The 23,459-nt window shown below is 42.0% G+C and overlaps 1 protein-coding gene across 4 annotated transcripts in view; it reads right to left on the bottom strand.

Annotated features, from left to right (window-relative positions):
- Positions 1–23,459, bottom strand: part of Ahi1 (Abelson helper integration site 1) — a 132,887-nt gene that overhangs the window by 25,207 nt on the left and 84,221 nt on the right. For all 4 annotated transcript variants that reach the window (XR_003837779.2, XM_021174724.3, XM_021174723.3 and 1 more), the window contains 3 exons: positions 21,064–21,119; positions 4,262–4,424; positions 1,134–1,231 (listed from right to left, as the gene is read on the bottom strand). Coding sequence is in view for 3 of the 4 variants with exons in the window: in XM_021174724.3 (XP_021030383.1) it covers positions 1,134–1,231; positions 4,262–4,424; positions 21,064–21,119 (317 nt within the window). In the remaining variant the exon portion in view is untranslated. The remainder of the gene's footprint in view (positions 1–1,133; positions 1,232–4,261; positions 4,425–21,063; positions 21,120–23,459) is intronic.

Here is a 23,459-nt window from a genome sequence, read left to right as displayed (position 1 = left end):
AGGTCACCTCCTCCAGGGCATCTTTTGTCTGGAGGATAAAATCTAAGCATGTTAGCAGAGGTCACTAGGCCGCTTGTGGCCCCATGTCTGCGTTTCCTCTCTAACTTTTCCCCTTTGAGCCTCGATTCCCCAGATACAATCATAATGTACCTTACCTTATTCAAGTCCCCTCTTTGGGAATGTTTTGTCCTAACTTCATGTAGCACGCACTACCTTTTAAGCTTCAGGCCATGCATTTCTCCCTGGCAACCATTGCTCGCCTTCCCGGACAGAATGAATGAAAGGCTTATTAGCAGCTCGTTAAGCCCACACAGGCAAGTGTCTTGTTCTACCATCTTCATCTGGGGCTAAAAGACTGTTCAGTATGGAAGAACTATGGAACTCCATGCTGGTCCAGCACTCAAGGTAACTACATGCTGAGCACACGCTGGTCCAGGGCTCAGTTGCCCAAAACCTTTTACTATGACTTCACACACAATATAAACTTGTTTATATATCATACTATATATATATATATATATTTATATATGCACACACACACACACACACACACATACATACACTACTTCATAGTCAAGAAATAATGGGCTTCTTGACCTAAGGGAAGAGCTAACATCACACAATAGAACAGGTCTAATAAGCAATACTCATATCAATTCCTACTCTCAGAAGAAAGATACTGACCAGTGTTTCTGATGGCACAGGCTTTAAAAGGCAATGGCATTTCTCTGGCTGATAAGGCCTGAAAATGTCTTCAGTTAATATCAGGTGAAAGAAACTGCCTTAGCGAGATAGAGCGTTTGTTCTATGGACTCTTGTGACCTCTGGCATAGCGGGTACCTTCTAGATGCAACTGTGAGGTGGACAGCAGCACCTACAGTCGCAGCTCCACTTGTGGGCTGTGCCCTCACAGGCTGTGGGTTGGGGGTTTAGGACTTTATCCTCTCTGAGCCTCCTTGGTTTCCTTATCTGGAAATGGCTGTAATATTCACTTTATATATTTCTCATTGGTGCCCAGACCAAAAGAAGTAACAATGTAAACAATGGAAGATCATAAGCATGAAAAATAAAGATTATACAGACTGAAAAATCAAAGCACCACGCACACAGCACCCATTCTTGATGGTACATACCTTTTGAGAAGCCAGAGGCTTTTCTGGTTTAGTTTTCTCCTTGGGAGTTAAAGGAGGGGAGCGCTCCTTTACCTTCGGAGGGGAGTCTCGATACAGTGCTGGAATTAAAGAAGGAATTCAGTTATTTAAATCGACCCAAGAACAAACTACAACAGAGGGTAGACGTGGAAGTGTAAAGACACTGATATTCGCTTCTTTGATGTAACAGCAAGTGATACGGCACTTACTGTTAAGGCGGGTTGTCGTCTGACCCACTGGTCACGACTGGAGAGTGCTAACTGTGAGGATTTTAGACCCGCAGAAGGCATCGGTCCCTCACTGTGCTGCCACACAGATGCTCACCTTAGTTGCTTGGGACACAGTTACCAGGAACCTAATGTAGGCAAGGTCATGTTAGGGAGCAGCACTATCGCTCTTCTCAAGGAACTCGTGTCTGCCTAGAGCAGAGACTCTCAGCCTCCCTAATGCTGCAACCCTTTAATACAGTTGCTTATGATGTGGTGACCTGCAACTCTGAAGTTATTATGTTACTACTGCATAAGTGTAATTTTGCTACTGTTATGAATGAAATATCTGTGTTTTCCGATGCTCTTCGGGGATATGACCCAAAGGCTGAGCACCTTTGGCCTCTGAAGGCAGCTATAACAGAGAAAGTGAGCTGGGGATTGAAGTCCTGAACGGAGGAAGGTGCATCAAGCTCTGAGGAACAAGTGGGACTGTGCCTGGAAGGGTAACTGGGGAACAGAGAAGGAATAAACATGGATTTAGGATTGTATCTAAGGTTTAAACTTAAAACCCTTTTAACCTAAGGTGATAACCTAATAATCTACTGAATCTACATGAAGTGCATGTGTGTAAAAAGCCACATGGGAATCTTCAAGGGCTAAAATGAAAATCTATTTTAATTAAGAATAATTTGGGATTGAGAAATTGAAATTGTACAATTAAGATTCTGAGATATTAGTGCATGTGGGTATGGGTTGGCATTACTCTGAGGTTTCTGTCTATCATAGAGAAATGGGTGTTGGCTGTGATTAAGAGAAACGGACAGCGCTTTCTTTCCAGTGGCTCACAACACAGAATCAGGCTGTGTAGCAAGAGACTGTGGTCTTCTTTTATTTTGCTGGTCCAGTTGAACACTGGGAACAGACTCTGTTCATATATAAACTCTCTTACATTTGCTTCGCATATGTGGATTCAGATAAAGATCAAGGACAATTCCTCGCACTATTTTTAGAATGGAATATGTTGCTGAATGCTGAAATGCAGTTGAACTTTTGTTAAATTCAGGGAACAAGTAGGGTAAAAGGGGAGGAGAGGACCTGTGCATCGTGAGACTCGGCTACTGTGCTCTCCAGTACTCCGAGGCCCTTCTCCTGTTTGTTCTCACCCACACAAGCCTCTCACAACAAGGGGGGAGTGCAGACAGCGTTGACTCTTGTAGGACACAGTAAGAGATGGTCACTGCACAAGGGTAATGCCTCAAGGAACCAACTCTGCGCAATATCACCAACCACCCCTGTGGGAGGGTTACTCGATGAGGAAAATACGTTTTCTTAGGTTTTAACTCTTTGCATATTAAATGTCTATGGCCTCTGAAGAAGGCAAGCCTATGGCTTTATTTCTGCAGGCGTGATCTTTTGATACTGTCAAGTAAAAGCCTATCTGTAATGCTTTCACTGGTATCCATGGGAACAGGCTGTGACTCCTGGTCAGTCAGACACCCTCCAGCAAGAGTGCACACAGCAGCTCTTGTGAGTGCAGCCCAGCTGTGGCCTGAACCACAGCTGGCTCAGGAACTGAGCTGCTGAGGGTCATTTGGATGTTAATGCCGGTCAGGAAGTTACAAGTGGGAGAGGACTTTAAAGCGGTCTTAAGTCTATTTGGGAGTTACCTTTCCTACAACTTCCTTTCACCCTGCCTAAAGCTTTCTCCAGTGTGCATTTTCTTTAGCCAAAGAACGTGCCTTGAGGAGAGTTTACAAGCTATTAGTTCCTTACAGAATACACAAACCAGGGACAAATAGAAAATTAAAAATTGTGTTGTAGGAGAAAGAAAGTGGATACTTTTTGCATTCCTTGGCACTTTTAAGGGGAGGAGTTGGTTGAGAAGGAGGGAGCTGCAGCAAGACAGACACCAGTGTACAGCTTTGGGAAGGACCACTGGGCAGTAAGGGGGGAGGGTAACATTAAAGGGAAGTCACTTCATCTAGATGGAGCCTAGCATGACAATCAAGGAAGACATTCTTCTTCCTCCTTTTAATTTTAAAAAAATATCCTTTTACTCTCAAATTCTGGAACTTAAGCCAGGAATTAATAGTACATTTATTCAGTCATAATATGTTTTAAACGGGGCTTCAAAGATTAGCACGAAAATCAATGATTAGGAATAAACAATTGTTTGCAGAAACAAAAGGCAATCAGAACCAGCACATCAGTGTCTGTGTAGAAAGCTTAGCTGATGTCGCTCAAAGTCCTTATTTCAAAGGCAAAGAAGTCCCCTAGGTCAGTATAAGCTGCACGTGGGCTGCAGGTCTCCCGGCATGCCACCAGGCCAGCAGCGGCAATTAGGACAGGTAATTAGGATGCATTCTGAAGAAGCAACGCTACTGGGTGCCCCTCCTCCAGGACAGTCCACCTTGGGCTCTCTGCGGTAGCTCTAGTTTCAGCTTTCAAAAGCACTGTCTGCCTCACTGGGAAGTGTTTGTGCTCTCTTCTTCTCATTTAATGAACTTGAGAAGGAACAAGCCCGGCTCACTTCTGTTGCTACGGAGACCTTGGCCAGAGCTGAGGTGTACACAGGTAGAGTGGGAGCTGAGGGAGCTGAAGTTCCTATGCCGGTAATCAACCTGTAACAGTCCCTGTGGCGGGAGCAGAGCTGCGCAGCTGCCACAGGCTCCCCAGGCATGACAAGGGCAGTCAGCAGGCACTCCAATCTCAGAGCTGAGTAGCTCTCTGGCATACTAGTGCATCACCTTTTCAGTTTTCTCATCATGAGGATGAAAAATGTTCCATGCTAAACATAGGCAATGGTCATATAGACAATACACGCATTAAAGAGTAGCGAATGATCACATCTTGGGCTCCGTTCTATCATCTTAGTGTACCAGGAAGACTGTGTGCACTTACTTTCACTGGCCACATGATTAGCTGGAAAGAACCCTTCCTGCCCCTTTCTTACGCTGCCGTACCACCAGTCTTCATTATCTTTGAAATACACTCGGATAATGTCTCCACGATGGATGGTTAGTTCATCTGATCGGCTTGCTGTGTAGTCATAAAGAGCCACTACCTAAGAGAGAGATAAGACCACCACAGCTTTATCACAACTGTGCCACAGAAAAAGCCCCAACACTCACTTCCTCTTGCAGAAGAGCAGCTGAAACCAAAGCAGGACTTTGGCAAGTCTGAGGCTGTCTCAGGGGTTGCTAATAGGATCAGGGGTGGTGGGAACACAGCAGGAGAAGCAAGATAAAAGACTGTGGGATTGAGAAATGGCTAAGAACATTCAACACACCAAGATTAGCTTCAAAATACCAGATGTTAAAGTTTGAAAGTGTAAAGCAAATTAAAAAAAAAAAAACAAAACCAAAAAACAAAACCCATAACACACCATTCCCTTAAGCACTTTATAAAACTCCTTTAGCTCCTGTTCTCTGTGCTAAGCAGATGCATCTGAAAGAGAAAAATGCAGGTTATCAGCATTACAAAAAGGAAAGGCTCAATGGGACAACCTGGTCATTAAATCCCGTTACCATCCCGAGTTGACTGCTCAAGTCTATTTTTGAGAGAAACTTTTCTTGAAAAACAGCTTTTGATATTTTTATACCAACAACCTAAATCTCCTGACTTCCCTGTAAAGGCTGATCTTTGTTAGCTAGGAACTAAGAGGAAAGGCCCTAAGACAATCCTCTCCTTTGTTTTATGACACTGCTCCTATATTTGATTTGTTTTTGTTTAAAGAAAAAAAAAGCACAAGTCAAAAATGGTGCTGCTGCCTGGCTGAGGGTTTAAAAGCCCTTTCTAGCATCTCAGGGGGGAGCTCAGTCCACCCAGACCCGGTGCACTGTAGAGAGTGGGGCACAGCAGCATGCATGTGCATGCCATTCATGTGTATAAATATGCTTACTTTACCATTTTTCCTAAACAAGGCTTCAAAATGTCCATGTTACATAACTGTATCATGGAAACACAACGCTGTAGGTTTTTGTAACTAGGCTGACGGGTTCTTTCACTGACTATTTAAATCCTAATGTGCACGGTGTTCCACCCTCAATTAGAGTTCACAAACTGACAATAGGTATGCTACATTAACACATAGCATTACTATATCAATAACTGACATTAATATATCAATGACTGATGATAGATATCTTAGTAATGGATATTTAGCTTTCACTAAATTTTCATAAGCATCCACTGATGAAAGAGTCTCTTGAGAAACAGGGTTCCATAAGACAGGCCTGGCTTCGGATTGCCCACTATACCTCTAATGGTAGACCCCAATGACCACTGGACTCTCTTAGTATCCAATGCAGCACATGAAGTAGTAATGAAACAGTTTTATGGTTGGGTCACCACAACATGAGGAAGGAACTGTATTCAGGACCACAGCATTAGGAAGGCTGAGAGCCCATGCTCTGAAGCAATGGGACAGTTCCTGGAGCATGTCACCATGGTATTGAAGAAGTATTAAAAAAGTATAGCAAAGTAAAAACAAAATTCGAGGCTTTTGGGCTCAGGCTTGGGAGTGTAGCCTTTGTGGCTTAGTGCTCCAGGTACTGGTCATAAAACAGATAGCGACATTCCTCCACCTACCAGCTTCCTGGGTTCAATTCAAAGAATGGCACCCTGACCATTACTGGAACCTACAATGCAAATGTGCTATCTTTAGGGGCTCTTAGATTGTTAGGGGCTCTTAGAAACTGTCTTGAGAGATAACCTGACACTTGTGACTTTATACTTCCTTGTGACTCTTAACTGGTATTTTTGGTATTTTCCAACAACGCCCTCCCCACCTCCATGAATTGTGGTTTCTTCCTTTAAATACCCCCTTACTCAGCTACTTTTCACACCATGGTCCTCTACCCCTGCGTGGTGTATGGCCATGGGCCCTAGAGCGCTCTTGAATAAAAATCCTCTTGCAATTTGCAGCAAGATCATTTCTTGTGGGTGATTTTGGGGTGTCGCCTCTCCTGAGTCAGAACGTGGGGGAGTCCTCACGTTGTGGGTCTTTCAGTATTATTGCCATTTAGGCACAGACTTGTTACCCAGCGAAGCAATGAAGTGCCTGCCAAGTCAACAGTCTACCTTCCAGCCACGGAGCCTGATCTTTGGCTAGACTCTCTTCTCAGGCTGGAAAGCCATGACAGAAAGGACGTGGCTCAGGAGAAGCTGCTGCTGTGGTATGCAAGGATGGGTTTGCATCTAAAATGCTAGCAACTTCTCATCTGAAACAACGTACTCTTCGGTTGAATTTGGCAGGAAATTATAAATAAATCATGACCTGACCTTTCTAGCTACAAGATTTTACTGTCTAAGTGTTCAAGCAAAACTGGACAAACAACAACAATAAAAACCAATCAACCAAACAACAGTAGGCAAAATCCCAATAAGAGGTTTATCCCCAGTGAATAATATCTGGCCTATTCTTTTGATATGGCAGGCCTCCATGTCTGTTTGGAAGGTTCTCAGTGATTGTTCTCTGTAATACTCCACGTGATGTGTAACCACAATGTGTTCATGTAGGACACTGTGTGTGTCCTCTGCATGTGTGTAGGACACTGTGTGTGTGTCCCCTGCATGTGTGTAGGACACTGTGTGTGTGTGTCCCCTGCATATATGTAGGGCAAAATTGTTTTCTGCAATATGATTTGATTCTTGAGCTGAAAGAATAGTTATGAACTCTTTCTATAACAAATGTTTAAAGATATGCTGGTGTGTTCAGGCTGGTCATGTAAGATATGGGAAAGGAAAAGCTTTATAAAATCCACTTTCTTTATATACTGACCTGTAAACTGAACTATCATTAGCTGGGAAGTGCATTTAATATACCCAATCTATCCAGTAAGCATGGCTTATCCTGACATACTGTAAATGTACCTTAAAAATTCATAGTAAGCCTACACTTGGAAAAAAAATAGTTTATTCACAATAGTGTGTTGAATATTGCATACAATTAACTGAATATTATGCTAGAAGACAGAATCTCTATCCGGCACCCTTTCTGTACCACCCTGAGTGAGGACCGTGGATAGTCAAAACAGAATTTTGTCTTTTTCTCAGAGCCAAGTTGGTTGAAGTGAAGTGGTTCTTGAGTAAAGGGCCAGGAACAAGTTTTGTTTTTATTTGTCTGTCTGCTAGTTAAGGCCAGGTCTTACTATGTCACCCAGGATGGTCTCAAATTTTTGTGCTCAAGGGATCCTCCTGCTTTAGCCTCCCTCTTGGTGGAGTTAGATTGGTCATTTGCTCTGTCTGACTCTCCTTTCTTCTTTCCTTCTTTTTCAGAGGGGGTCAAACAGAGGGCCTTACATGTGCTTTGCAAGCGCTCTACCACTGAGCTACATTTCTAGTCAGAGGCTTTTTGAGACATGGTTTTACTATGCATCCCATGTTGGCTTTGACCTGCGGCTTTGACCTCCCCAAAAACTTGGATTATGGGTGTGCACTGCTTCAGCTGGGGCTTACATTTTAGTTATCCATGCATACATTTTTTCAGTCTTAACAGCAGTAGCTATTGGATACAGCTTTGGATTTTTTAAAAAAAAATTAGCCTGGATATTATAAGATGCTAAGTAGAGTCTTCTTTGAAATATATTCCAAGAAATTAAACATTATTATGGCTATCTCTAAGGAGTCTCAATGACCCTTGGAGGAACACTGAACAGCCAAGTTCAGCTGTCTGGCTGTTCCTTGTACTTTTATCTAGAACAAAATCAATAGTCAATATTCATAATGTCCTCAGGCAATTCAGCAAGCCAAGTTATGTTGAACAAATTCTTATATCAGAGCACATTCTCCTGAAACAGGGCTTCAGTTGGCTTCATAATCACTGGAGACTTCTGCTCTGCCAACCTGAAGCCAGTGTAACATGTCACCAGTGCGACATACTTGCTCTCTCACTCTGCCATGCTTTTCCTTCACTGATTCACCTCGTGCTTCTGGCCTTCAGAACTTCCAGAGCATAGCGTTTGATGGTTTCACTTACCAACTCTGTGGTCCCTATCCCAGCCCAGAGAACTACAAAATGTGCACTTTGCTTTGCAAATGAGCTGGTTTTTCCTGTATCCCTTTAATGTGAGCCATGCAGTAACCTAAGCTCATCTTGGCCCTTCCAGGACTACTTTTACGTCTTGTCAGAATAATTTAAGAGACAACTTTACAGCTGAATTAGCCTCGCAGCCAAGCTATGGCAGTGCTAATCATTCCATCTATGCCTTTCTAGTATGGTTATCAAAAATGTGAACTTTCCCACTCCTGCTATTTGTACTGGCCACTCTCAGATGGGCCTCTGTCCTATGTATGGGCATGTGGGCATTCAGCTAAACACATAAAGGTACTTATAATGGTTACTTACAGATTAGTACCCATTAAGAGATAAAGATGAAAATTAAACTACTTTTTAGTATTCATCTCAAAATTAAATAGACTTTGAGAAAGTTGTTCCTAGTACTAATTAGGGAATATTGTGCCTTTGGTATTAAAACATAAATAAGGAGATAAAATATATGAAAAGAAAATTTCACAATAACCCTTGAATTGTATAGAAACCCATTATTAAGTGCTGTATAACCCTTTTCCACATAGTGAAACTGGATTCTGTTGCGGCCGGCCAGCAGCTCGCAACGAGAACGGTTCGACTGAGATGGCCACTCGAGCTGAAAAGAGAGGAACTAGAAGGGGCGAAAGAAGAAATGGAGCCAAGTCTCTGATCAAAGCTCAATTTTACTTGTTCAGACACTCAGTTATAAAGGAAGGGGGAGGGGACCCGATTCCCGCCAAATAACTCGGGGTCCAGTAGCAGTGTTAACACGTGTGTGGCTCCAAGCAGCAAAGCGACAGGGTCCAGCAGTGGGCGTGGCAGAACGAATGAGCAGGAAACTCCACCCTTGAGCAAGCAGGTTCCAGGCTGGGGGTAGGGAGACTACATATCCTCCCATTTGTTAACAAAAAATACAAAAAAAGGGGGGGTGGGGAGGGCTGGCCTGAGGCAAAAAATTTATTTATGCTCAATAGTTCTGTCTGAATTCTTAGGGCTAAAGAAAAAACCTGATTCCGTGGGATTCCCTAACTTTTCTTATGGTAAACTCTATCTGGCTAAGACTGTCCTTTCTATCCTAGTGAACAACAGAAACCCATTATTAAGTGCTGTATAACCCTTTCCACATAGTGAAACTGGATTCTACGTTCCCTCATAAGAAGAATGAACAAACACATACCCAGTTCCTAGACTAGTATGGCAGAACCTATCTTGTTCTAATCATTTAGATGAATATTCCATGAGAGAGCCCTGAGAATATTTGTAAAAAGTAATCCAGGTTCTGTTACTTTTAGCTAATCTTATCTAGGTAATAATAGATAAGGAATCAGGACTAAAGAACACAAATACCTGTACAAAGCATTGTCTCAGTGCTGTCTTACTGCTGTCTCACTGCTGTCTGTCTCACTGCTGTCTCACTGCTGTCTCACTGCCATCTGTCTCACTGCTGTCTCACTGCCGTCTCACTGCTGTCTTACTGCCGTCTCAGTGCCGTCTCATTGCTGTCTCACTGCTGTCTCACTGCCGTCTGTCTCACTGCTGTCTCATTGCCGTCTCACTGCTGTCTTACTGCCGTCTCACTGCCGTCTCACTGCTGTCTGTCTCACTGCTGTCTCACTGTGACGAACACTGTTGCTGTTGTGCTTTATAATGCTGGCACAAACAAAACTAGACTCTGTCTAAGAAGTGTTTGAAAGCATTTGGGTTAAATTATAGTCAGATAAAACAACAACCATGAGTAAATTGAAAGAATATAAAACTAGGGATCAAGAAGAGTTCCAAGGTAAAGAACACGCAAAACATCTGGTTTGTATGACTTTAAAATAAGAAGTCTGTGTAACAGTGTCTGGTACCCTTATCTTTCAACTTTAGAATTTCAGTACATGTTTCAAATAACTATTCCAAGAGAACAACATTCAGAGACTTAAAAGTAAATTGGAGCCATTAATATACAGGATAATGATTTGGGCTTATTTGTAGTCATCTATAAGTTGTAAAATCTTCCCTTTGATGGGTGCAATTTTTACAGCAGAAAAGCCCTTAATAATAATTAACAATGAGAGATCCCTTAAGAGTTTACCATTTTGGGAATTCTCTAACAAGCAAATGAAAATGGCAGCTAATGAATTTTACTTTGTGGTTCAAAAACTAAAGCACTTTATATGTGAAGGGTTATTTCTACTCAATGACTAAAGCTATCCTACGAATTTCTGTGTCCCTCCAAATCTGTGCTTTGAAACCTAATGGCGAATGTTAAAATCATCAGATGCATTCTGTGGAAAGGACCTGGTGCATGAATGCAAAGGCAGCCCCAGTCTGCAACACTACTAGGCATGAGGCTTCAACGAGGGAAACATAATGGCGGTTTCTCCTAGCAAGCAATTATGGGATACTGGTCTCTTTTCTAATCTCTTTGCTTCCTAGTTGCAGTGAGGTGAGCAGCTCAGCTCAGAGAGATACATACATACACACACACACACACACACTTAAGCATACACATGTATACGTGTGCACACACATACATGTATAAGAGGCTAAATTTTATGCAATGGGAAGCATATAAAAAATGAAGCTATTATAAAAAAATGTAGTTAACTCAAATAATTGTTATGGGAGGTAAAGTTGCTTATGATAAGCAAAGCAACAGTACTGGTCATTACAAAAATGTCAGAGAGCGGAGCCTTGCTTCTGGTCAAGAAGTAAATATGAGAGGTTATATCGTAGAATACAATGGGTACCAGGAAACTACACAAGCCTAACAATTTCCAAGGGTGTATCTGTAGGAACGAACTGGCTCTTAGTACTGGGATAGAAAATTGGGGAGAATGGGAGGCCTGGAGAAGGCAGGAGCATTGAGCAATACTTATTTTAAGTTTTGTTTTCTGTAGGTTCTCAAATGAGAACACCCTAAATATTGATTATAATGATTTTTTTTTCTTGAGTAGAAGGAAACAATAGTTAAGATCAGGATACGGAGGGAGCTTGCAGACGGCCTATCCTTGTCCCTCACTGGCGATACTCATAACTACCTTCTCATCCCCCACTCATCTTCAAACAGCTGCCTGTGGCATGTGGGGAGCAGGGCAGCAGGGCAGCAGGTGTCTGTGATTTCCTTTCTCAAGGTCACAGGTGACGGTGCCTATGCACTGGAAAACCACAGCTTCTAGGCCCTGTTCTTCCCACCAAACCCCAAGGTCCCCTTCTCACATCCAGATCACTCTGCCTTTGCGTCTCTCACCCCTCAGCTACTGAAAAACTCAAGGCCACTTTCCCTAGGAAATCACCTAGATTACAGCCACTAATCTCAAATCATCATCTGCTTGAAACTTCTTGCTGGGCTGACAGGATGCTTCACGAGAAGTATTTTAGAAACGTTCTCGTAGGGAGCTTCCGAGGAAGGCCTTTGGCCTGGGCTATGCTCCAAAATCTTCATGACCCTCCAGTGCAGCTCTTTCTGTTCAGTGTCTGGAGTGGTGCTCAGAGGCCGAGTCTGTCACCCTGGCTCTCCACCTCCCTCAGAAGCGTTACAGTGATGTTATGCGGGTCAGAAGAGACGACAGACACTATGTAGCAGATGATAAAAAGATTTCAAATGTTTTACAGGATTAACTGCTGTTGTTATCAGAAAAACTCATGATTTTCACAAAATCTGCCTTGTGCTATGGAGCACCATAGGAATTTAGTTATTTATTAATAAGGATTGATTCTGCTTTTTAGACTTAATGTTATTGGCTTAATGATGGCTGCCATAATTCATTAACACATTAAATTAAAGTACTTCTAGATGATTTTAAAACACTGTCTACCTCAGCTTCTCCTTTGGAGAGTTAGGATGTTGATGAGAATGCCCGTATTTTATAGAATTATGATAGAAAAGTGACATCCCTTACAGGAAACACCTTACACAGTGCCTGGTACACAGCAAGTACCCAGGATGTTGGAGGTAAGTGTTATTATTCAACTTTTCAAAAACTTTCCAAATCATAGAGGGATATTATTTCAAGTAAAATATTTCTGTAGAACCCTCGAAGTTATAAAATGACCTTATATATGGATCTGTTAACTCCAACTACATATCTGAAAATAATCATGTTTTATTTACATGTTTGGTAAAAATATGCTCTGAATTCCCGAAGTATCCCTAGGGAAACCTGCCTGTCTCCCGTGTACGAGGGGTCAGCAGTTGGAGACGTGACCAGAAAGCTTTCTGATGGCCAATGGCCAATACAACCACGGAATAAGCTTTGCTTTTTAAAAGGAGTTTATCGGATCTCTAAGCATCTAGCAAATCTACCAAAGGGTGTCGGGTCCTTATGGCTGTGTCACCATCTCTGCTGCGGACCAAGGATGGCAGAGTAGACAGCACCCAGAGGTTGGGACCTGGTCAGCTCGTATTTGTCAAAAAGAAAAAGAAAAGAAGGAAACCTACTGACTGGTAGCAGACAATACAGTCCTAACACGACAGTCCTTATTTATTTTCCCAGGCTGGGGAACAAACCCAGGGTCTTACGAATGCTAGGTTCTATCTATCACTAAAGCTGGGTCCTCTGTCTGTCTCTAGTTTGATATCCTTTGATTATCATTTATCTTAAAATAAATATTTCACATTGTTTCCCTTTCCTTTCCTTTTTCCTTTTCCCTTTCCTCCTTTTCTTTCCCCCTTTTCCCTCCTTTTTTCCCTCTTTTCCCCCTTTCCTTTCCCCCTTTTCCCTTTTTCTCCTTTTCCCTTTCCCCCCTTTTTCCTTTCCCCTTTTTCTCTTCCTTTCCCCTTTTTTCCTTTCCCTTTTCCTTTTCCTTTTTTCCTCTTTCCCCTTTCCCCCTTTTCCTTTCCCCTCTTTTTCTCTTCCTTTCCCCTTTTCCTTTTTTCCTTTTCCCCTTTTCTTTTCCTTTTTTCCTTTTTCCCCTTTTTTCCTTTTTTCCTCTTCCCCCTTTTCCTTTTTTCTCCTTTTCCTTCTTTTTCCCTTTTCCTTCTTTTTTCCCTTTTCCCCTTTCCTTCTTTTTCCCCTTTTTTCCCTATTTTTCCCTTCCCTTTTTTCCCTTCCCCTTTTTTTCCTTTCCTTCTTTTTCCTTTCCTTTTTTCCTTTTTTACTCCTTCCTCTCCTTTCCCCTCTCTCCTCTCCCCCCTCCTCTCCCCTCCCCCCTTCTCTCCCCTCCCCCTCCCCTTCCCCCCTCCTTTCCTTTCTTTTTTCTTCAAGACAGGGTTTCTCTGTATAGCCCTGGCTGGCCTCCAACTCACAGAGATCCTCCTGCCTCTGCTTCTGAAGTGCTGGATTAAAGGTGTCTCCACAACTGGCAGGCAGTTGGTTTCCTTTCTGAAGAATGTTTTCTTCACTTTAACAACATGATCTACTCCTGTTTGGTTTCGGTTGTAAAATTTTTATAAGGTCAAGTTTAATTTTGCTTTTTACAAAAGATAAATTTTAACTAGCCACTAAATACTGTTTTAAAAGATAATCTGTTACAACTTTGTTAAACACAAAATAAAACTGCAAATACCATTCAATAATAACCTCAAACAAAAGACTGAAAAACACTTTGTTGTCCAAAACCAAAGCATTAGCCACTTGTTTCATGCCTTCCTAATGCTTTGAACAGAGAATTCATAAAGGGACACTGTGACATGTGCCAATTACACAGAGACCGCACAAAGCCAACTTCTGAGCTAATAGCAAGTGCAAACCAAAACCTAAAGCTAAGTAGGTAAAAAAGCAGGTCGATGACATTCAGCAAGGGTAAACGACAACTCTGTAGTCCTGTCTCTCTTGCATGGTTCCTTCAGACTTGTGTCACCTGGGCTGTAAACTGCAGTCGCCTCACACTCACACCCTTCCTAACCCCAGCCGTCTGCTTAAGTGTGACCCTCTCAGAGCAGCATGTGCTCACTCATTCTCAATTCAATGTTTGATACGATTTAAACCTAGACCCAACGACCTTTCGACTCTCTTCCAAAGCACCCTGTCCTCATCTCCCACCCCACCTACTCTGCTTCAGCCAGACTGTGTGTGCTCCTCCTGTGACCTCTGCTTCAGCCAGACTGTGTGTGCTCCTCCTGTGACCTCTGCTTCAGCCAGACTGTGTGTGCTTCTCCTGTCACCTCTGCTTCAGCCAGACTGTGTGTGCTCCTCCTGTCATCTCTGCTTCAGCCAGACTGTGTGTGCTCCTCCTGTGACCTCTGCTTCAGCCAGACTGTGTGTGCTCCTCCTGTGACCTCTGCTTCAGCCAGACTGTGTGTGTTCCTCCTGTCATCTCTGCTTCAGCCAGACTGTGTGTGCTCCTCCTGTGACCTCTGCTTCAGCCAGACTGTGTGTGCTCCTCCTGTGACCTCTGCTTCAGCCAGACTGTGTGTGCTCCTCCTGTGACCTCTGCTTCAGCCAGACTGTGTGTGCTCCTCCTGTCATCTCTGCTTCAGCCAGACTGTGTGTGCTCCTCCTGTGACCTCTGCTTCAGCCAGACTGTGTGTGCTCCTCCTGTGACCTCTGCTTCAGCCAGACTGTGTGTGTTCCTCCTGTCATCTCTGCTTCAGCCAGACTGTGTGTGCTCCTCCTGTCATCTCTGCTTCAGCCAGACTGTGTGTGCTCCTCCTGTGACCTCTGCTTCAGCCAGACTGTGTGTGCTCCTCCTGTGACCTCTGCTTCAGCCAGACTGTGTGTGCTCCTCCTGTGACCTCTGCTTCAGCCAGACTGTGTGTGCTCCTCCTGTGACCTCTGCTTCAGCCAGACTGTGTGTGCTCCTCCTGTCATCTCTGCTTCAGCCAGACTGTGTGTGCTCCTCCTGTGACCTCTGCTTCAGCCAGACTGTGTGTGCTCCTCCTGTGACCTCTGCTTCAGCCAGACTGTGTGTGCTCCTCCTGTGACCTCTGCTTCAGCCAGACTGTGTGTGCTCCTCCTGTGACCTCTGCTTCAGCCAGACTGTGTGTGTTCCTCCTGTCATCTCTGCTTCAGCCAGACTGTGTGTGCTCCTCCTGTGACCTCTGCTTCAGCCAGACTGTGTGTGCTCCTCCTGTGACCTCTGCTTCAGCCAGACTGTGTGTGCTCCTCCTGTGACCTCTGCTTCAGCCAGACTGTGTGTGCTCCTCCTGTGACCTCTGCTTCAGCCAGACTGTGTGTGTTCCTCCTGTGACCTCTGCTTCAGCCAGACTGTGTGTGCTCCTCCTGTCATCTCTGCTTCAGCCAGACTGTGTGTGTTCCTCCTGTGACCTCTGCTTCAGCCAGACTGTGTGTGCTCCTCCTGTCATCTCTGCTTCAGCCAGACTGTGTGTGCTCCTCCTGTGACCTCTGCTTCAGCCAGACTGTGTGTGCTCCTCCTGTGACCTCTGCTTCAGCCAGACTGTGTGTGCTCCTCCTGTGACCTCTGCTTCAGCCAGACTGTGTGTGCTCCTCCTGTGACCTCTGCTTCAGCCAGACTGTGTGTGTTCCTCCTGTCATCTCTGCTTCAGCCAGACTGTGTGTGCTCCTCCTGTGACTTCTGCTTCAGCCAGACTGTGTGTGCTCCTCCTGTGACCTCTGCTTCAGCCAGACTGTGTGTGCTCCTCCTGTCATCTCTGCTTCAGCCAGACTGTGTGTGTTCCTCCTGTGACCTCTGCTTCAGCCAGACTGTGTGTGCTCCTCCTGTGACCTCTGCTCGTACTGCTTCCTTCCTTGCTCTACAACATCTATTACTTATTAAATTCTCTCTCCCCACCTTGTAAGATCCAGTTTTAGACATACTTACTCTAACCAGAGTTTCCAGATGACTCAGTCATGGGAATTCTTATAGCACTCAGCCTGTTCTGTACTCTACTTGTGTGCACACTGCCATGGTGCCATGGGGCTCCTTCCGTGATTGCTCTGAGCCTGGCTGGCCATCTAATACTGACTTAGCTGCATACAGGTCACCTTTCTTAGGAGTGTAAGAAACAGTCAAAGGTATGCTTCTAGTTTATGAAGACATGCATGCTTGGTTGGTTGCTCCTAGTTTATGAAGACATGAATGCTTGGTTGGTTGCTCCTAGTTTATGAAGACATGCATGTTTGGTTGTTTGCTCCTAGTTTATGAAGACATACATGCTTGGTTCGCTTTTCCTAGTTTATGAAGACATGCATGTTTGGTTGTTTGCTCCTAGTTTATGGAGACATGCAAGCTTGGTTGTTGCTTTTGGGTATCTGAACAGTGCTTACTATGCCATTTTCCCAGGTCCTCTGCATCTGCTGCTACTTTAGAATTAGGTTCATGCTGCTGTGACTTTACAGTGCTCCAGAGACAGGAAAATTCTAGAATAAGTTTGATAGACTAAAAACACTTAGTAAAGCACAAAGAAGAGAGAAATCTTCTAAAACCATAAACGTCAGTAAAGTGACAATGGGAAAATTCACATAGGCTTTATAATTCACAGTGTTCAGAGGAGAGAATGGGGATACTTGATGAAAATGGTCATTATGAACAGCCATTCGTGGTTTTAAAAGAGATCCTATTATGTATGTGTATTTGATTTCCAACAGAAACTTTAGCAGAGCTGCTTTGAATGCTACTTCATTGATAAATGAAAACAGGATTTTTACAACAAGTTATAAAAGTGTATAGTTTCCATGTCCCCTCTCCACCCTGCAATTATGTACAGGAAGAAATCAGCCACAGGCCCCAGTTTATGAGTTTTGTAGGGCATGGTCATCTCAGTTTACATACTATGAATTCCTGGAAAATGCTATTGATTGGAGAAGATAACTTGTGCCCTTTCAATCAAGACATTTCACTTAAATCCATACTTTTACCGAGAAATAATACATTGCATGTGAAACAGTTGTATTTTTACAGAAGTATACAAACCAGGACTATTACACAAAGCACAGTAATACAGTATGTAGGAATTTTGTCTACATAAAGGGCTAAAGAATGATAACAATATAGCAATAATGACTCAAAATGTGGCAGAATAAGAGAGATCATAAAATCCCAAAGAGACACAATAAAATTTAATTTGTGTAATTCAATCAGTAGATTTACGAACAAATTTAGTGTTGAGGCCAGCAACACCACAGTCATCTCAAATATTTCAAAAGTTACAAAATAAGTCTAAAACATTATGGTTTATTATTAATAGGTTATAACAAAAATCTATCAGTTGAGCCATAAAAATTCAATGCCAAATCAAAGAATGAATGTAAGAACAACATCTGAGCTAACATTTAAATGTCAACTCAAGTCAGGATATTTTAGATCCTTCTGATGAAAGGGCTACTTTGACAAATGGTAAGTATTTCACAATGGGTAGAAGCCTAAGGAAACAGACTGTTCTGTCTGAGCGTGTTGTGGCAGATGTGTGAATAGAAACGTCTTAGAAAAGATAAGCCGCAATTTTATAAACTACTCCAAATCCATATGTTAAAAGGAAATGTGTTCTCAGAAATAGGAAGACTGAACAAATTAAGATCAATGCATACTGGTAATTGTTACAAATATGAAAAGCAGAACTTTGCAAAAATTTAAGTCATTAATCCGAATAGGTCAACAAATATTATTTGCATCTTGTATTATTATATTGAGGAGATTAAGAATAAAGCCCCAATCAGTGAGAAGCATGTACATATTTGGCACAGCTGTCTATGTTTTAATGTCTTCTACAAAGATAATAATCTGCCACAAAATATAAAATGCTATGCTATGCATGGTAACATATTAACAAGAAGGCATGTGTCACTGTGTTCCTAAGGAACATTTACTTATACAGGTAGGGGCTTCTTTTTGATTTGCAAATAATCCCTGCATATAAAGTAAATAAAGGATTCAAGCCTTTGCTGACTTAACTCTTAAGTAACTTTTACACCTGCCTCTCAGAGTTCAGACAAAGACTTCTGAAGAGTTCTTCTTAACTTGCCACAGGCTCTCAGCAGGGAGGAGACTAGTCTTTAAAGGGTATAATCTAATTATTTTCATATGATCTACTAATGTAACCAACTTGTTCCTCGGTGCTTTTCAGGACAGTGTTCAAGTAAACACTGCTCATCAGAACAGCCGACAAGAAGGTTACAGTGTTAATCATCACGTCAGACCTCGGAGACTAGGTACAAATGAAATCAAGTCTGTGATGGACAAGCAGGCCTAACAGTTCAGTTATGTAAAAGGACGTAGGCTAACGGCTAGGAAGCAGAAGCGATCACTCTATCACATCTTTAAAAGCAAAAAGGTTATACTCCCAAACAAAGATGTGACTAAGCAAATATGCATACTTAAGTAATTCATCTCCATTCTGATTATTCGTCTCTTGAAAAATAACTCGGAAATGTACTCTTAGGTGTGAACAAACTTAAGAAGTCAGCATGTACAGGGCTGGGGATATAGCTCGGGGGTGGAGCACTTGCCTAACCTGTGAGGCCACAGAGTCAACCCAGAACAAGACAAAACACAGGTCAGCACACAAAATAAAAGGGGAGGTCTGAGTCACTTTGATGGAAGCCATCAATCCATTCAGCCACAGCCTTCAATTTCTATTAAAATAAGTGCAGAAACAGGGTACTATGCATGCCAGAGACAATCAAACACCCTCCACCCCCCGCCGCACAAGAAGAAGGTTCGTGTAACTAATACAAATAGAAGAGTAAATGAGTAAGCTGGGAAGAGGGCTGGCGATGCTGAGAGAAGGGACAGAGGTGGCCTTATTTTCAGTACACTCTGTATTTGCTTATGTGACTTAACAATACAAGCAAACAAGAAGCAAAATCTCCCCTGTAACACACATTTAACTGAGAGCTATTCCGAATTCCACCTGAGGAAATACATCCTTTTGGGGTCAGAGCCCTGAGAACTCTCAGCTCCTCAAGTGCCTCCCTGGGTAAGTAGGTACAGTGGCATCTAGCGCTCGCTCTGCAAGGCACTGGCTGGAGCACGGGGACTGAGAGGGAGAGTAACAGGTAGGTATCGAAGCAGTGAGGCTCTCAGTCAAGGTCAAGAAGTCACTCACTTAGGGCCCAGCACCAGCCACTCCCAAATCTTGGGTGATCCCTTCTTATTTTGATTTAGGCACAAAAGCGTGGCCTGATGCCTGGGTTTGCTTCAGGCCAGAGGAATACAAGATTTGGATTTACAAATCCATCATCTTGATAATTTTAAAGGGCTGATTGCTTACTTCATATTTTCCATAAACATGTTTGTCTCTTAAACAACTTAAGAGCTCAAGGACAAAGGTTATGCAGAGCTATATTTCTGTAAGAATCAGAGTTAATCTGTTCCAAAAGCAAGCTGCAGGCAGGGGACATTTCCATGTATAGCAGGCATGTGAAAGTGTATTGACTATACAGGGTAAAAGTGGTACAAAGACTAAGGAGCTGCCATTCCCTGATCATCCAGGGAAAAGACTCCTAAGACAACAGCATCAGAACATCAGAGTGTTCTGGGGTCATGGTCGGATTACCATCACCATGAGTACTGCGACTGCTCCTGATTGCGTGTGGATTAGGCTCTGATAGTCAACCAGTTAATAACATGGACTGAAATAGAAATAAGAACACTGGTGCCATAGGAATGAATGCTTTTCAGGTTAAAATAACAATATGTAAACAATCTAAGGACTGAGTACTTTATTCAAATACATTAAAATAACAAATTTCCTAAATTAAGCTTCTAATTTTACTAATGAATAAAATGTACACAACGTTGCAGCTACAGTTTTGGCAAACACACTAAAGGAAGCTGGAATAGTCCCACAGCTGAATATGTTTTATGATTATTTTGGTGACTCCCATCTCATACATGCCATGCCTGAACTCATTCAACTAATCAAATAAAAAGCTGAAGTCAATTTTCTAGGAGGCAACTATTAAGAAAATATCAAGCCGGGCGTGGTGGCGCACGCCTTTAATCCCAGCACTCGGGAGGCAGAGGCAGGCGGATTTCTGAGTTCGAGGCCAGCCTGGTCTACAAAGTGAGTGCCAGGACAGCCAGGGCTACACAGAGAAACCCTGTCTCGAAAAACAAAAAAAAAAACAAAAACAAAAACAAAAAAAAAACAAAAAAAAAGAAAATATCAAAATACAGTTCAATATTGTCATTATTTCATTTAAAATGGTTTCTCACAATAGAAAATGGTGAGTTGTGTGAAGAGCTTGGAACTTAAGTAAGGGACGAGAAGATTACATTGAAGGGAAAACAGCTGTAGTATAGATTACATCATCTTATGAAAATCTCAACCAGAAACTAGTTATTTAGGTGTATTTCATATAAGCACATTATAAAACTAAAAGGAAATACCATTTTATATATGTTATCATGGTAAATATTATAATTAAATGCCTTTTGTTGTCTAGTATTAATAGAAAAGGGATATAAAAGGTAAAGATTCACTTCTATAATAATACAATATAATAACCAAGTCTTTTACTATTATAAACCATCCATTCTAAATAACACCACTCCAGAAAATAATGCAAATATTTAAATGATATACTTACATTATTCAAAATATACATTATTTTAGGTTAAAAAATGAATAAGCAGCCATAAGAGATTGCCTCTTATTTTCCTATGTGTTGGTAAAAATTAGGTTTTCTTTAATTGGAAGACAAGAAGTTGATTTTCTTGTAGGGCTGTAACTTTGGAATAGAGAGGTTAAAAGAGTTTTCAGCATGGCATTTTATGTCACTAGCCAGCATTACGCAGTAGTTTCTTAGCAGTTTTAACAATTTAGAGAGAAAGACTGCCTTACCATTGGTGGTGGATCAACATGGCGCACAAAAGGCCCTCTCTCTATGCTGATAAATGCTGTGGAAGGGAAAGAACCACATTTGGTTATTACGTCCATTCTATTTTTAAAACATTATGTCAACATGACAAGCCTGGTAGAATTTATAAGAAAGAAGCACTCTTCAGATGGCAGGGTTCTACCAAACTGTCACAAATTCTCTCGGCTGGAACAGCAGGTGAGTTGGGCTAAGATGCCCAATTGAAGGTCCACTAGGCCAGTTTTCCCATTCGAGTGGCGTCTAGTGAAGGTTTAGGATGTATTCAGAGCCTCCTCTCAGCACAAAAGGTCTACCATTCTTCCAGCAAAGGTTTATTTCTGACTAGAGGTCACTGAATTTAAGCTGTGAAAGAACCATGCTCCCTTATTCTCTCAAAAGAATAAACAAATCCATTTGAACTTCTCTCCAATGGCTCCTACTGTGATACATTCTATTACTTATTCAGTCACCACGCAGTGACAGACAGGAAGTTCTGATTCTTCTCTTTACAATGGTAACCATGAGGGCTGATCTTGAGATCCTTTCATCGCATGTGGATTTATGTTTTTGTTCCTAGTGTTCTTTACTGCTTTTTTTTTGTGTGTGTGATAAATAGCCTGTAAAGTATATACCACCTGCATCTGATCTGTAAGACACTAGTTCAAAGCCAGGCTCAGACTTAAAGTGAACCCAGGTGCTGGTCTCATTTACTCTCACATTACAAACTAACATGTGGGCTGGAATACTGTAACAGTTAACTAGAATGGTTTGGTTCAAATAATGCTAATGGTTGTCACACAGACCTTGGAGATGAGAGCCATAAAGTCTACTAGTAGCAATTAGCAAAACACCCAGTTTAAGCAAAAGGCTATTTGTATAAATACTATGTAAGTATTTATTTAATCCTCTTTAATGAAAATGAATGAAATGAGATTAGGACAAACTATAGCTTTGTATCACTTTCAAATGGTATCTTTAAAATAAAACATCATATATTTAAGAATACAGCTTTGCTTCCTTTAAACATTTTTTTTTCCTTAAGAGCTAGGTATGGTGCTGCACACCACTAATCCCAGCCCCGAGGATGCTGAGTATGTTCACATTAGTCCTCCACAGGTAGAGTTAAAAAACTGATGCAGCCCCAACAATTCGGTAAATCCCAGGTATAAAACAAGCCTTCAAGCAATATGAAAGCAAGACCTCCCACATTTTTGGTACCTACTGTTTGCAATATCATATGAAGCACTATATAGGCTTGCTCCAAACAAGGCTAATACTTATTGAGTAGTTAATTGGGAGTCAGATAAAGATAAGCTAATATAATAAAACAGAAATGTTCGGTATGAAAAAAAAGATATAGAGCAAATGAAGTAGGATTTCTTTTCCTTACATGTAAGTCTTTTGAGAAAAAGACATTCATTCACAGATTAATCTTACTTCTGAGTGAAAAAAAGGCAAATATAAAACTACAAAAAGTCTACATTTCAACCTGGCTCTACATTTATCAGCACCAGCAACTGAAAACACACACATGGCTTTCTGTGGCACCTATGACCTTGTCTGTCAAGGTGGCTAAGCCATGGTACCTAGCTACTTACTCAAACAACATTCTAGATGATTCTTTGAAGGCATTTTATTGGATAGTAGTAACATTTAAGTTAGAAGAACCAGAGGAAGGTATATTCTTCCCACTGTGGAAGAGGGCCTCAAGTCATCATTTAAAGGCCTGAAAACATCACTGACTTCTCGGAGAGAAAGAAATTCCACCAACGGATTTCCACAGGACAACACAGGAGGCACAGTAGGTTGAGAATAAACTAACTATGATGGTTTGGTTACTTGCTGTGATGATCTGAATGAAAATGGCCCCCTTGGGTTCACAGGGAGTGGCATTATTAGAAGTTGTGGCCTTGTTGGAGGAAATGTATCACTAGGAGTGGGCTTTGAGGTTTCAGAAGCTCAAGCCGGGCTCAGTGTTATTCTTTCTTTGCGCTGCCTGCCGATCCCGATGTAGGACTCTCAGCTGCCACTCGAAACCATGTCTGCCTGCACGCTTCCATGCTTCCCACTGTGGGGATAATGGACTGAACCTTTACACTCTTGGCCAGCCCCAATGAAATGTTTTCCTTTTTAAGAGTTGTCTTGTATTCTATATGTCACACTCTATACCAATATAATATATTCTAGTCTTCACAGTCTATGCAAGTATAATATATTCTAATATATCAGAGAATCACTAAAAATGAGGGCCTCTGATTTAGATGGACATAGGTAACTGTGATGTGGGTATACCCAGGTAATAGGGAAATCTCTTCTTCTCCTTTTTTTTGTCCTTTGCATTAGGACTATCTCTTTAAAATTATTTTATTTATTTATGGGG

The sequence above is a fragment of the Mus caroli genome, unplaced genomic scaffold (assembly GCF_978045245.1).
Source record: "Mus caroli unplaced genomic scaffold, Mus_caroli_1 scaffold_9, whole genome shotgun sequence".
NCBI classification, from domain to species: Eukaryota; Metazoa; Chordata; class Mammalia; order Rodentia; family Muridae; genus Mus; species Mus caroli.
Note: the sequence above shows the minus strand (reverse complement) of the source record. Positions and strands in the feature narration are given on the sequence as shown.